The 16,367-nt window shown below is 48.2% G+C and overlaps 1 protein-coding gene across 2 annotated transcripts in view; it reads left to right on the plus strand.

The window, feature by feature from the left end:
* Positions 1-16,367, plus strand: part of KDM2A (lysine demethylase 2A) — a 789,087-nt gene that overhangs the window by 408,022 nt on the left and 364,698 nt on the right. For both annotated transcript variants that reach the window (XM_078657462.1, XM_078657547.1), the window contains 2 exons: positions 42-157; positions 10,494-10,620. In XM_078657462.1, coding sequence (XP_078513588.1) covers positions 42-157; positions 10,494-10,620 — 243 coding nt within the window. The remainder of the gene's footprint in view (positions 1-41; positions 158-10,493; positions 10,621-16,367) is intronic.

Here is a 16,367-nt window from a genome sequence, read left to right on the forward strand (position 1 = left end):
TATTAGAAACTCATGCTTTTGTACTGTATTTTGTTCTCTAGGCTGGATCCATGCCGTGTACACTCCAACTGATACACTGGTGTTTGGGGGAAACTTCCTGCACAGCTTTAACATCCCTATGCAACTTCGGATCTACAGCGTTGAAGATCGTACAAGGGTAAGATGGAAGTGGGAACCTGACTGTTCTCTTTAGAACAGAACCTTTACAGCTCACTGTTACCCCTTGAAAAGCTGTAGTGTAGAACACTTCTCTTACTGCTATATCTTGAGTCTGTCTCCTCTACTTGTGTGTACCCTGCCACTGGGCCTGCAAATTGCTTATCAACTCTGATAAATGCAGACACTCTAGGGCCTGGTACCACGCAAGCCACAAAGCATATACCACGTTGTGCTCATTCTCAAGCCAATTCTCTTTTCTTGTACCTCCATGCATTTATCTCACGTTTATCAATTGCATATCCCAGGGTGCTGCCTGGAATAATTTAACATTTCCTACAAGTTTCCCCTCCTTAATCTGAAGCAGTCTATTAATTAGATCCAGTCTTAGGCCGTTCTTGAAGTGCCATGAATGGTTAACAACAGCTGACCAGCTAGTTCTGTCTGATGAATAACCATCGGAAGCATTCACATGCTCCATCACCCCCAGGAACATGCCCACTTGATAAAGCTAGATCCTGTGTCAAGTTCTAATTAGCGATATCATCACCTGAATTTCCATTGCACCATCGGGGAATGTACATCTCACCTGTGTGATGAGGCACCAAACACTCATTAACTAGAGGAATCAAGATTGTCTCACCACACGGGCGAAGTAGCCCTTAATGACTATGCTGTGAGGTCTGAGAGCACTTGGGTGCATTTTGTGGAACCAGCTCTCCATCTACCACTGTGACTGTGCCCCTTGAATCGGAGAGTAGTTCCAGCCTTCTCCTGTAAGCACCTACTTATCAAGTCTTTGTACCCTTCGTTGTCAGTGACTGCCATCAAGCCTGTCAAGGAGAAGAGATCTCTCTTCAGACCCTGCTACACTGATGACCCGCATTAGCTGTGTGTTGCTTTTATAGAACATGCAAGGCTTCATGTTGTGACATTTGTAAAGCCTCTTCTTTCAAAGACTGAGTGATAGAGAGAGATGTGGCTGGCACTGTGCCTGCTGGAAAAGAAAAATAATTACTCCCACCTAATGGTGCTCCGCCTCCTGGGCCGGAATCAGTGAAAAGTGCTCCAGCAAGCACTTCCACAAAGGCAGTGCAAAAAAGGAAATTTAGAATTTTTAGAGATGGAAAAACCTTTTGGTTTACTCATTAAAACAATAGGAAGGGTGAAATCAAACATTTGCAGAAGAATATGTGAAAACTTAGCCCCCTTAAATTTTGGTCAAAATTGCTATATTGACCTTCGACGACTGTTACCCTTCATGACGATAAAGAAGATAAGATTCCATTGTTGATGACCGTTCTCCATTGAAATCTATGATTCAAGCCTTTTTCACTACAGCTGTAGGAAAGTGTATTATTATTATTTGGGATGGACCAGTAAATCCCTCAAATAAAAAAAAATACCATCTGCTAGATGTCCACAAACTAAATTAAATAAACCTATGATCAATCCCTGGAAATGTGATACAAAGCATACAAGCATTGCATACTCAGTAACAAGTTACATGCAATAAAATTCTCCAACCAATTTTAAAATAAAGAGAACCATTTTATAAGTAAATCAAGACCAAAATGAAAAAAATCCAATAAAGGAAGCCGAAGAGATGGGAATTTCTTTTTAAAGATTTGTGAAAATAGCGCCAAAAAAGCACAAAGTGCCCGTGATAGCTCCCAGTCTGCAGATTCCATAGACTGTGTGATTGAAGGCCGACCACGAAGGGGCCCTGGTCGGCTGCAACAAGTGCATTGGTTTGAGTGAGTCTAGAAGCCAAAAAGTTTCCAAGTCCAAGTGCAGAGAGTGACTTTGTCACTTTTTTGAGAGAAAGAATCCTTCTTGAGCTGCCTCCATGGACCCCAAAACTAGATATCTGAATTTGGGTGGTCCCACTGGAGCTTAGGAGATTTCTTGCAGACATTTTCGAAGTTACTATGCAAATGGACTTACTAATTTTTTTTCAGAGCTCCTTGTAGCAATGACTGGGTTGGAACTGAATTTAAGCCCAACTCCATGAATCTATCGTTTAGATAATTGTATCCGAGAAAAAGTTTGTTCAAAATTTCCAAACTTTCTTCTGGTGCTCAAAGAACCACAGGTGTGCACTTCTAATACCCGAGACCTCAGAGGAAGGTAGTGAGAGACTCTCAGTTTGTTAGGCAGAGGCCAACAACAGATTCTGGTTAAGATCCAGTTGCGACTGGTCAGCTAGGGGCTTCTAGGAAAAGGCCTCTTGAAGCTTAGTGCACCCTTTTAGCCGTACAGGAGGTCAACCAACTGTCCCTTGGACTCTACTTCTTTCCTTGGTTCATGAGGGAGAAAGTCCAGTCCTTCAGGGCTCCTGTTGGGTCACATTATCAGGTTCAAAACTCTTCTGTTCTTTTGCAGGTCCAGAAAGAGTTCAGAGGAAGACTGTGATGTTTGAGCTCTCTAGGGTTCATCAACCTGTGGCACTCCCTAACCAATGTGGGAAAGGTTCCCGGGGACAGTCCTACTTACTCCTTTGAGTAGTTCCTGCTGGTTGTATGATGGTACAACGCATTTCTCAACAATGCATGCCTGAACCAGGTGGTCTCAACCACGACAGCATCTTTACCACACAATTTTGTGGTAGACATGATTGGTAAAGGGACATGTGTTGTAAAGATCACACCACTGCCCCCAGCCCTGAAACCTGTCCCTTTTCCCCTGCCCCACGCCCTGAAAACTACCCCAGCTCTTCGCCCTGAGCCCTAAAAACTGTCCCCTACACCTATAAACTACCCCCAAAAAGCCTAAATCTGTCCCTCAGCACTGAAAACTGCCCTTTTCTCCCTGCCCTGAGCCCTAAAACCTGTCCCCAGGCTCAAAGCACTAAGACACCGACCCTACCTCTACCCCTGTAAACTACCCGGACCCCAGCCCCCCACCCTAAGCCCTAAAACCTGCCCTATAAACCACCCGACCTCCCGAACCCTAAAAACTGTCACCCTGAAAAACTACCCTCCCACTCACCCTACCCTAGCCTCACTTACCTGACCACATCCTCTCCCGATCCTTCCAAACCACCCATTCACCATCTAGACAGCGCACTGCCTAAACCATGCATATGTGTGGTTAAGGCAGGTGTGGTTTGCGGGGGAACGGCACGTGTGGCTCAGCTCACGTTGTTAAGGTAGTTTCCAGTTCCTGTTTACCTTAATACAAAAAAATCCCACAGAGCTCCTCACTCTCAAAATCCAAGATGGTGAAACACTTCTCCTCTTGTGCAGAATCTGTGTGTCCCGCCAGAGATGTAGCTACGGTAAGGAGAAGTCCCCTGCTCTGTGGTCACTCAAAACCGTTCTGAGATTAGCTTTCCTCCAATTGGCTTTGGTGGCAGCCTGACTAGGAAGAGAAAAGCTGCTGCTTTCCAAATGTCACCTAATATTTACTTGTGCCAGTGAAGGACCTCTAAAGTAAATTAGGTTCCTGGGCTCACCCCCACTGGTCTTCCTGGTAGAGGAGGGAAGCACCTTCCGGTTCCCAGGCTAGTTGTCTCTGTTCTGAGTTCCAAATTCAGACCAATCACCAACTGAGTAGCTGCTGGAGAGCTAATGCATATTAGCCACCAGCATTTCTATTCAGGGTAAAGGTAACTTTTTAATAGTTACATTCTGATAGAAACGTATAGCTGTAGATTCCACACCTTTTGAATATTCCACAGCCCTAACATTGGATCCGTAAACCTTTCCACAATAGATATGATTGCCAGAAGGTGGCGCTGTGCTGCTCCGAACTAACGCTGTTCCTCTCCGGAAGTGTGCTGACGTCAGTTCCTTTCTTTCTGCACTTCTAGACTCCGATGCGGAGCCTGTCCTGTCTCTCAAAGACCGCTTTTTAGGTCGAGCTGACGTTAGCATTCATGCGAAGCATGAATGCTGTCAGCTCGACAACTAATGTGATCCGTTTTTAGGAGAGTGGACACCAAAGTGTTACGAGCGTTTTCAGTGCCGGATTTCACCTCGGGAGCGCGCAGCATTGTCTGCAGTGGCAGTGTCAGTTTCGCTTTTGTATTACTTTCGTTTTTTCCGAGGCTGGCTGAGGGTAGCTTGAAATGAACAGGCTTGCTTTGAACATCATGAGTAATTATTTCTAGCCGTCTTGTAATGAACATGCACGCTGGTATTCTTTTTAAAACACTTCTTTGTAAAGGCACATTTTTAATTATCGGAAGCATCACAGTGAATAAATGGGTCAAGCTGCTGGTTTATTTATTTATTATTTTGGCGTCATATTTACTTTTAAATTTAAATGAGTGGCCCCCACCCCTCTGCATGCACGCACGCACACACAGGCGCACACACACACACACACATACACACTGCCGCCCTGCACCCCCTGCATACACACAGACACGCAAGCACGGAGCCCCACTCACCCGGACTTCTACTCGTCCCGCTCCGGGCTGCTCCCTCCGGCGTCAACGGGCACAGGGACACTGGCACTCCGCTCCTTGGCTTCCCGGGCGGACGCCGGCTGCACGCAGGGCTCTCCTCTCTCTGCTCCGGAGCCTTGCGCCAGCCATTGCAGCCTGCCTCCTGGGAAGCTCCGGTCGCGGTCGACTTCCTGCTTCTGGTCAGGCCCCGCCTCTGTCTCAAGGAGGGCTGCCTGACTTCCGCCCAGCCCGGCCTGCTTTCGCTGGAACAGCCGCTGGACGATCAGAGCCATCAGACGAGCACAAGAGGTTTACGGTAAATGTCTTTTTAAATTTTTTTTTTATAAACACTATTACTAGCCTATGCACTGATTCTCTTATCCCATACCCGCATATGCTATCTCTCATCACGCATCTCACTATATGAGTGACATTTTGATAACGTATGAAACTTTTTGAGAGGCACTTCACTGCGAGTAGAAGGCGGCAGTTATGTCGTTGTAATAAAATGAATATAAGAAATAGATTCCTTTGTGCGTTACAGTAGGCACTTAGCTTTGTTCCCATTCAAGCATGGGTTTCCCCGGTCCAACATACAAGTGGCGATGACTAAAAATACAGGACTGCCTGAACAAAAAAACTTTCAAACAACACAATGATTTTGGACTTTAAGCAAAAAAAACCTGATAGATTAGTTTTGTATAGCCCACTGTTAAACAGCGCCTTCACTGAGTGAATTTAATTGTCCTGGTGGCAGACACTCACGAAAGCTACACAAATGAAGCCTTTTTTCCTACATATTGCCCCTTTGTTTCTCTCTTCTCTGCTTTATATCAACCGCCTCAATACAATTTCTTTTCCCCTCTGCCTTTCTCTTCAATTCTTCTCTCATCTCCCTGCTCTCGCTCTCCCTCCCTACTTACACCCTCCCCTCTATCCACACCCTGTGATGTCGGCTTACAGGCCCTCTTGCCGCACATGGAATCTACCCGTCTCTCACTGAGAGTGACTATTTTAAGTGAAAGTCGATGACATTATGTAAGCCAATAGTTTTTAAATGCCGCAAACTTTTATCCCCCTCCTGTGATGTGAACCTTCTTTCGGGACGTGGTCGCCTATCGCCACCTGCAGGCCAAAACTGCAGGCCTCACACCCTCACTCACCCTCACACCTCCTCACCCTCACACCTCCTCACCCTCACACCTCCTCACCCTCACACCTCCTCACCCTCACACCGCCTCACCCTACCCTCACTCATCCTCACTCATCCTCACTCACACACCCTCGCACACCCTCACACACCTTCAGACACCTTCAGACCGTCACACCCCCTCACCCCCCTCACCCTTATCCTCACACACCCTCACTCACCCTCACCCCCTCACTCGCCTTCGCCCCTCACCCACCCTCACTCACACCCTCACCCACCTTCATACCCTCACACACCCTCATCCTCACTCACCCTCACACCTCCTTACCATCACACACCCTCACATCCTCACCCACCAACACACCCTCACCAACACACCCTTACCCTCACTCACACCCTAACACCCCCTCACCCCCTCATCCCCTCATCCCCTCATCCCCTCATCCTCATTCACCCTCACACCTCCTCACCATCACACCCCCTCACCCCCTCACCCACCCTCACACACCCTCATTCACCCTCACACACCCTCACTCACTTTGACACCCCCCACCCTCACACCCTCACCCCCTCATCCTCACTCACCCTCACACCTCCTCACCATCGCATACCCTCACATCCTCGCACCCTCACCAACCCTCACACACCATCACTCACCTTCACAACCCCTCACCCCCTCATCCTCACACACCCCTCACCCTCACAACCCTCACACCCGCACTCACCCTCACCCCTCACTCACCTTCACACCCCCTCACCCTCACACACCCTCACCCCCTCACCCCCTCATCCTCATACACCATCCCTCACCCTCACACCCTCACCCCCTCACTCACCCTTACACCCTCACACACCCTCACTCACCCTCACCCCCCTCACTCTCCCTCACACCCTCAGCCTCACCCCCCCATCACTCACCCTCACACCCCATCACCCTCACACCCCCACTCACCTTCACACCCCCTCACCTTCACCCCTCACCCCCTCATCCTCCTACACCCGCACTCACCCTCACACACCCGCACTCACCCTCACACACCCGCACTCACCCTCCCACCCTCACTCACCCTCACACCCTCTCACCTTCACCCCTCACACACCCTCACTCACCCTCACTCACCCTCACCCTCACACCCTCCGCCTCACACACCATCACTCACCCTCGTCACCCTCACACCCTCATTCACCCACCCTCACTCACATCACACCTCCTCACCTTCACACACCCTCACATCCTCACGCCCTCACTCACACCCTCACCCACCCTCACACCCCTCAACCCCTCATCCTCACCCACCCTCACACCCCTCACCCACCCTCACACCCTCACTCACCTTCACACCCTCACACACACTCACCCTCACACCTCCTCACCATCACACCTTCACATCCTCACCCACCCTCGCACCCTCACCCACCCTCGCACCCTCACCCACCCTCACTCACCTTCACCCCCTCATCCTCACTCACCTTCACCCCCTCATCCTCACTCACCCTCAAACCCTCATCCTCACTCACCCTCACACCTCACTCACCCTCACACCTCCTCACCCCTCCTCACCCTCACCCCTCCTCACCCTCACACCTCCTCACCCTCACACCTCCTCACCCTCACACCTCCTCACCCTCACACCTCCTCACCCTCACACCTCCTCACCCTCACACCTCCTCACCCTCACACCTCCTCACCCTCACACCTCCTCACCCTCACACCTCCTCACCATCACACCTCCTCACCATCACACCTCCTCACCATCACACCTCCTCACCATCACACCTCCTCACCATCACACACCCTCACATCCTCACACCCTCACTCACACCATCACACCCCCACACACACTCACCTTTACACCCCCTCACACCCTCATCCTCACTCACCCTCACACCTCACCATCACACACCCTCACAGCCTCATCCTCACCCACCCTCACACCTCACCATCACACACCCTCACTCACACCCTCACACACATACAACCACGCACACACACACAACCACGCACACAACCACGCACACAACCACGCACACAACCACGCACACAACCACGCACACAACCACGCACACAACCACGCCCAACCACACACCCAACCACACACATACAACCACACACATACAACCACACACATACAACCGCACACATACAACCGCACACACACAACCGCACACATCTATCTATCGCCCTGACCCTATCTATCGCCCTGACCCTATCTATCGCCCTGACCCTATCTATCGCCCTGACCCTATCTATCGCCCTGACCCTATCTATCGCCCTGACCCTATCTATCGCCCTCACTCAATCTATGGCACCACCACAGCATCACTCAGGGGCACCACAGCATCACTCAGGGGCACCACAGCATCACTCAGGGGCACCACAGCATCACTCAGGGGCACCATAACATCACTAAACGCCACACCATCACTCAGCGCCACCACAGTATCAATCTGTGCAACCATTCAACAACAACTGGTTCAGATATGTTCTCTCAATGTTTCAAGCTTTATTACAAATGTCACAAAAAGTTGGTAATATTTCACTTCTGTTCTTGGATTTTCATCACAATAAAATACACTGAACATATTCTTCACAAAAGTTATTTACAAAAGTTTAAGATATTGCCATTATAAGTTACAATAACTTTTATTTAAGTATTAATTATTTAAAAAAATTAAAAGCCATTGTTATTTGTAATATCAATACATCTAAGTCACGTAAATACAAAACATGTTGCATTACAAATGCCTATAGGTGTCACAATTACAAAAGATAAAAGTATTGGCATTGAACATGACAAAGCTATTAATTTCGCTATTTTCAAAACAAACACATAAATAAAAAATGTGTCATTTACAAGACCAATAGCTCAAACTTTCCTAATGCGAGACCTATTGCATTGCAAATGCTTGTTTATGATTTGTCTCCAAATTTCTCAACAGTGTGCAAGGGATGTCACCCCCTAAATATTCAGGCTCCGGGAGGTTAAGCTAGAATGGTGCTGTGGGCATCGCACCCCAAGTCTCTTTACTCTAACTTTTGTCTCTCCATCTCCTGGCCGAAGAGCAACACTGTCCTCCCAATTATCTCGGTCAAGAAGTGAGATGTCCGCGTGTCTCTGAAAGGCCCTCCTTCAAAGTTATCCTCTAGTCACCTGTGCACATTGAGCTGCTATCACAAAAGATTGACACTTGTTTATGACTGCCTGTATTAAGTGTTTTTTCTTCTGCTACCCAAGCATAATGGAGAACTTACCACTCTTTTAATCCTTTGCCTCTTATACCTCTGTCCATGGTCTCGTAATGGCACATAGAGGGAGACCTTGTGAGTCAGAGGAGCTATTGTTCCCGTGAATCGCCTAATTATCTGTGCCACTTGTGCCTTTTCCATCTTTACTCAGCTGGAGGGAAGTGTGAAAGCATATAATTCAGATTTTCTGTAGGAAGCCTCAGCCAGCAGCCAAACTCAGTAGTCTGGCCTTAAAACCAGCTTGGGGAAAAACAGCAAAGTAACATTTCCACAAACATTTTGGTGTCATCCTAATTTCACCAAAGATCCCAAATAGGTCGCATCACTGAAAAAGTGTTGAAGCAAACAGGAAAAGGGAGGGAAAGGTTTCCCCTCCCAGGGGACTTACAGGTACTTCAAATGGCTGATTGCGCTAGTCTTACAGGAAACTGGTGTTGAGACAGACAATTGTGAACATGCAAGCTTCATTTTCAGAGCTAGACATTGGCAAACTCGCACCAATGTGGTAAAACAGTACTGTTTACAAAAATGCACATGGTCATACTAGCATAGCTTTATCAAGCCATGCCGAGGACATTTTCATTCTAACAATGCCCTTGATTGAGGCTCAGCAGTACAGGCAAGCAAATGTTCCTCATTCACTATTGTCACATTTGTACTCGTACTCCTAGGTCCACCTTCCACTCTTACCCTTCTGTTTGGGTCACCATCAACCTCTCTAAATGTGTAGTTAGGGAATGAGGATATGAAGGCCTGCAAACTCAGTAAAGGCTGGGTCAGAGTTGGCGCACATATGCTTTTGGGCTTCTTATTATTTTATTTTGGAAAAATCAGCGCTGTGCTGCAGGCATGGCCTTTGACATACATACTACCACAACATCTGCATCTCTTGCAGTACACCTCACTCCTGACCCACACCATCCTCGGCTAAAGCAGCACCGAGACCTCAAATTAACCACATTATTCGTGTGCAGCCCTCTGCTATTTCAGTTCTAGCATTCCCCACACAACTCTTCCAAATAATCTGTTGTGAAAAATGGCACCCCTTGCCACCCAAAATGTACAGGTCTAGTTGAATCAGCCCAGTATTAAAACCTGCACACCCAGATGAGTGACCCAGAGAACTGAAGCCTGAACACTGAGCTCAACCAATGCCCTTGAGTACGGTCCTGCACACCCAGATGAGTGACCCAGAGAACTGAAGCCTGAACACTGAGCTCAACCAATGCCCTTGAGTACGGTCCTGCATTTACGCTATTCAATTAGTGACCTCCTCATGTGAGTCTTCCAGTTCACCTCATATTGAACTGCAGCACCATTCATGCCCCAATATTGAAACCTACCCACAGTAAACCCCACGTATCGAAATCTGTGCACATAGATGAACCAGTGACCTGGGCTCACGCGACTCCTCCTGTACTCTTTAAATATCAGCACCCCAAATTTACAAACTAACATCAGTCATAACATGCTGCCCTCATGAAGACTCTTATCTTCTGTCAGAATTGTGAATGATTTAAGGGAATTTTATTCTTTCTTCTCTGCAGGTGCCGAATAAGTTCCGCTATCCGTATTACTATGAGATGTGCTGGTACGTTCTAGAGCGCTACGTGTACTGCATGACGCATCGATGTCACCTCACCAAAGAATATCAGAAGGAGTCTCTCAGCATCGGTAAGCACCACCCATTCCATTTTTACTGTCTCATCAATCTAGCTGCTTCGGCTAGCAGAAGGCACTTTACTCCTTTGTGCCCTTATGTATAGCCTATCCCCTGCAAGGAAATGAATGATATCCAAACTTAAAATGTTTTAGTCCTTTTTCCCTAATGCTCCTATACTTAAACAGCGAAGCGGATACACCTTTTATTTTAGGTGCGTGCTCCTGCAGACTCCTCACCTGAGCCCTTCCTAGGTGGCACAGTTGATCAGATTTCTTTTCCTTCTCTTAGTTGTCTACCATCACCAGGGTGGTACCTTCATGAATTTAGGAGAGAAACGCAGAGACTGGACCAAACATGACAAAAGCTACATACGGCCTCACCTCGCCGGTGTTGTCATTTCCTTTTTGTCAGCTACTCTGCCATAATGCAAGGGTTTTATACCTTGAGGGTCTGGTAAGCAGAAGATGACCGTCACAGCCCCTTCTACAGTTCACCTTTGATCTTTGACGTTTGGGTAATTCACACAACTCTGTGTCATTTAATTTATATGCTGCCATGCACTACAGAACAATTAGGAAGAGAAGAAACTAATTATGACCACCCTCAAAGGCTTGTTGTAATTTGCCATGTAGGTCAATTATGATGAGGAACATCATAAAAAAAGCATCATTCTTTAGTGACAATGACTGCGGGCCAGGCGGGTCAGTGAGTTGCAGGCATTGAGTTTCCATTAATCTTTAACATCTTTTCCCCCTGACAAATTGGTGTTATGAACCAGGGATGCTTTCTTGCTGAAAGTGGTGACTCCCTTTCAATGTAGCCAGCCTGTTACCCTCCCGACCTTATATCCCTTGCCCTATCCCAAAACGGAAGACGGGCGGTTGCATAGGTTGAACCCTAGGCAGATGGTCAACTGCTACTTACACTGCACCAAGGACATATAATTGTTTGACTAGCTCTTTGTCAGGCACTGTAGAGCCAAGAAAGGGAAAGCAGTGCAGAAGCAGACTCTGACCAGTTGGGTAATCCTCTGCATCAAGACATACTGCAGTTTTACCTAGAAGGAACCTCTGGAATGGGATCAGGGCCCATTCCACCAGGACTAAATTGATCACTTCCCAGAGATCTGAAATGCAGCTATGTTGTGTATCTTTACACTCTTTCTTTAAACTTTACTGCCCTGATTCTGAAGTGCGTAGAGTCGGCCACTTTGCCAGATCTGTATTTCAGGGTTTCCTCATTTAACAATTCTTAAACCACTCTCTATTGAAGACTACTAGCTTTGGAATCTATTGTACATATGAGGAATCTGAAAGTAGAAGTATTCCTTAGAAGAGAAAAGTCACGTACCTGTGGTAACTGTCTTTCTGATGGTACTCTTTCTGCAGATTCCTTACCAACCCGCCCACCTTCCCCCTCTGATGAATGTCTGAGGCCCATTTGGCACCAGGACAGGTGGGAAATTAGATATGCAAGTAGGTTTGTTTCACCACCAGGCTAGTCAGACCCCTAAGGTGGGCCTGCCTGAGGTGCTCCAACAAAATACGATTCCGCCATCTTGTTTTTGTTGGAATTAAGAACTCTGAGATCGGGTTATGCCCACTCTCCATAGGAAGTGACCATATAGGCAGTGTGGTGATCTCAAGTGTAAGTAGCCCATTGGTTGCTCCCCTTCACTTGCCTTAACCCCCCTAAATTCAGTATTTAGGTGGCCCCACGACACCAGGAACTCTGAATCGCCTGTCTAAAGAAGAAGGACAAAGAAGAGCCGAAGAATATAAGAAATGTGGACTTAGCGCCAAACCCTGCCTTCCTGCTTCTGTCCCGACAATAGCAAAGAACCATCTCGGCCTGCAACTGTGCATCCCCCAAAAGCCTCGGAGGGCTTCCAGCACTTCGCCAACAAGCCAGCATCTCCCATGAAGCAGAGGAGCCCCTTCCTTGCAGCCTGCAGGCACTTATCAAAACGTCCAATACACCAGTCTGCTGACCACCAGGTCCACCGATGCAACAGCCCCCCCAGGAAGAGGTCACTGTGCTCCAGGAGGTCAGATCAGTCTCCGGGCCAAGTTTGGAGGCGCCAGGACCCCCAGTAGCCTCCTGCATCAATACCCGGTGAGAAAAAGTGCCTCCTCTGACATGGTTAGCCCCCACCTTTTGCCTGGTATTTGATGTGGTTTAGATTGTAGTTAACAGGGTCCCTGCCAACCCTGTGCCAGTGCTTATTCTCTCAAAACTATTCCACAATTGGCCCTTCAGGCCCCCCTGTAAGTCCCTAGTTAATGGTACCTGTGCTTGAAGGGCTTTGGGACTGAAGAGGGGTCCCATAGGGACTCCTCAGCTAGGCCCTCTGCTCTGCAGCATGCATGGCTTGGTGCAGACAAAATGACAAAGTCAACATGGCACACAGCTTGTGTGCCATGCCAACTAGCACTGCCTGAGATATTGGTATGGCACCCCTTTAGCAGGCCTTACCAGACTTAAGGCAGGGTGCACTATATCACAGTTGTGAGCATATCTGCATGAGCAGATGTGCCCCCTCAATATTAGAGCCTATTCCTAAATATTGTAAGTGCCAGTGAAGCCATAGAGAGTACATGAGCTAGAAACTCGACAACTCTAGTTCCACAGCACCATGAGGGCTTCACTGAACACAGGAGTGTTTGGTACAAAACTACTCATCTCAATAAACCCACACTGATGCCAGTGTGGGATTTATTGAGTCACGTACTCAAAGGCACCTCCGAGGTTCCCCCTGAAAACCAAACAGCCCTTGTTTGGTCACAGAGTGGCTTTCGGCAGCCTGCCACCACCAGACCAGTTTCTGGTCCTACGGGTCGGCAGCCTGTGCTCTCTGAGACCAGCAACCATGAATACCCTGGGCGGAGGTGTCACTCCTCCTTCCCTAGGACCGGCACTGTGCTCGATAGGGAAGCTTCAAAGGCCTGCGCCTTTGTAATGCAACCCCCAGCCTCTGCTGCTAGCAGCAGATGCCAGCCCCCAGTTTACACCCTCACTTTGGGTGGGAAAACCGCCCGGAAATCTTAGTAGAAAAGTTGTGCTCACCTCTGCCAACTCCACCCCTAAGGTGGGTGTGATGAGGTGAAGCACATCCTTTAGTCCCCACCGTCTTGGAGACGGGGAGACCCCTCCAATCAGGGCTTGGTTTTTGCCTCCTCCCACAGGAGGGTGGCATAATTGAGGGTGTAATTACATTGACCCTACCTACTACTCCCATAAAACAGTAGGACACACAAGGGAATAGGAAAGTGATTTTCAAAAGTTGGTATGTTCTCAGTGAGAAAGAACTACCCTCACTCATAAAATTATGACATGCTTCATCATTGGGCTTGCTTCTTTACACCCCTGTGCGGACCAATGTCTGTGGTGTAGCAAAAGGGAGGGGGGAAAACATTACAAACATAAAAATCTTGGGACCACCGATAAAAAAGCGTACTGAACGTTCAAACTAGCTTGGATGTGTCCTCACTCAAAATTTTATTCAAGGGCCATCCGTCTATGTTTAAAAATGTGAATGATGGAGGTGACAGGAGAAGATTAAGATTTCCTTCACCCCTCCTTACTGCCAAGGTGTCAACATGTGTTCGAGGCATGTGGGCTGCTGAATTCATATCTGTGCATAGATCGCCGCCTAGTGTTGGGTCCGGATGATTGCACATTGTTGTCCTGGAAGAGTCTTCGAAGTATCACGAGATAGGTGGCTCCTCCCTCGGACTACAGTGCGCATGGGCATCCTCTCCATCCATCCTCAGATTGTTTTTCTCCGCCATTGGGTTCGGATGTACTTTCCTACTCTCCAAGTTCGGAATCAAGAAATACTCTTCAAAAGGCCAAAAGGCCTTCGGATCCGTCGCTATTGTTCAGCGCTCTGTGCCGATACACTTTTACAACCTTGTTGCACTCCGGTCGTCGAATCGGGCCGTGAGGCCTTCTCGACACCACGTGGACCGACCGTCGTTGGAACGAAGTCCATTCAAGTACTGCCCTCAGTGCAACTCGAAGTTCCCGCACACAGACAAGCATCCAGTGTGCAATAAATGCCTATCTCCAGATCACAATGAAGATAGTTGCCTAGCCCGTGGCCAGTTCCGATCGAAAAAGACTATTCGGAATCGACGGGCGGCGAGGAAAGAAATGCAACGATCGGCGCCAGAGCCCGATAACATCTTCGATGACGAAGATCTAGCGAGCGCCGAAGACTCGGATCAAGACGACTGACAATACTCGGAGCCCGAATCCGAATATTACCCCGAAGAGGGAGAACTAATCGTCGATCTCGAGGACTATGATCAGGACATCGTAGCAGTTGAAGACGACTCCGATGACGACGAGGGGCGAACCGTGAGTACACCGCCCCATATAGACACTACACCTCTATCAGAGACTCAGGTCGAGGCATCGCTAGCAGGCCTTAGCCGAGATCAACCTCCTCGTTCTACAGCCCCGCTATACCGCCCGGCTAAGAACATATCAAAAGAGCCCTCTGAGACACATCACAAGACATCGGTTCCATCGAAACGGAAACTGATCGACAATACAGTCTTCGGACCGAATTACGTCGAACCGAAGGTATCTAAGCCGAAAGGCGTCGAACCGAAGGCAGCAGTACCACTACAACCTTCGAAAACAAAGACCGTCGAGTCGACATCGAAGAGCAAAGCAGTCGAGTCGAGCTCGAAGTCGAAGGCCGTCGAGTCAACTTCGAAGCCAAAACACGTTGATTCGACACAAAAACAAAAGCACGTCGAATCGACCCCCAAAAAGCACGTTGAATCGAGCAAATCAGCCTCCGGTATCGACAAGGGGAAGAAACCGGTCGACGACAGAACAAGGCCTACGCCCAAAACTACCGTCGACCCGAAACAGAAGGTGGACGAAAGGAAAACGGTCGAGCCGAAGCCCATCGAACCGAAAAAGGGCATCGAGCCTAAACAGCAGGCTCCAAAATAACATAAAGACACTGTCGAACCAACAAAACCACTCGGTCCGAAACAGGTTGTGAAGCCAGCCAAAGACGTTCAACCAACAAAACCTGTTGAAAAACGCCCAAAACCGATCCAACCACCTAAAACGGTCGAAGCCACAAAAAGCGTCGACCCAAAAACACAAAAACCAAAGGTTACAGCACCGAAAACAAGGACTGTGGAAGAGGAACTTATTCACCCAGATCTCACCACAGAGGACCAGTCAAAACTCTACATTGACCAAAAAACTGGTAAAGTGACAGTTTATACCAAAAAGAAAAGACCTCTACCAACTGAAGACCTTTCTAGGATCCCCCTAAAGAAAAAGAGACTGTGCTACCTCTCCTATATTCTTTGAACCTATCACTCCTGCTATGCCTACTACTCCTTATGCCCCAACCTCACCTGCACGCTCTGACTACACCCCTGTTGAAGATCAGGACGCAGATTTAGGTTTAGGTTATCCACAAAACCCTATTCCAGAGCAAAACACACAGCCATGGGGTGGAGGAGGGGAACCAGACACTGAAGGGATTCTGCCCATTACAGACCCTGCAGTATACCCTACTAAGCCATCACCCACAGAGGACACAGTAGCATTTAATTCACTACTGGATAGAGCAGCAACCTACCACAATGTAGAGATGCACTCTGATGCTGTTGAGGAAGACTTCCTCTTTGATACACTGACGATATCTGAGAGACACGTTAAGACACTCCCAATGTTAAAAGGGGTATTAAAACATGCAAGTGACATATTTAAAGACACTTCT

The sequence above is a fragment of the Lissotriton helveticus genome, chromosome 1_1 (genome assembly GCF_964261635.1).
Source record: "Lissotriton helveticus chromosome 1_1, aLisHel1.1, whole genome shotgun sequence".
Classification (NCBI taxonomy): domain Eukaryota; kingdom Metazoa; phylum Chordata; class Amphibia; order Caudata; family Salamandridae; genus Lissotriton; species Lissotriton helveticus.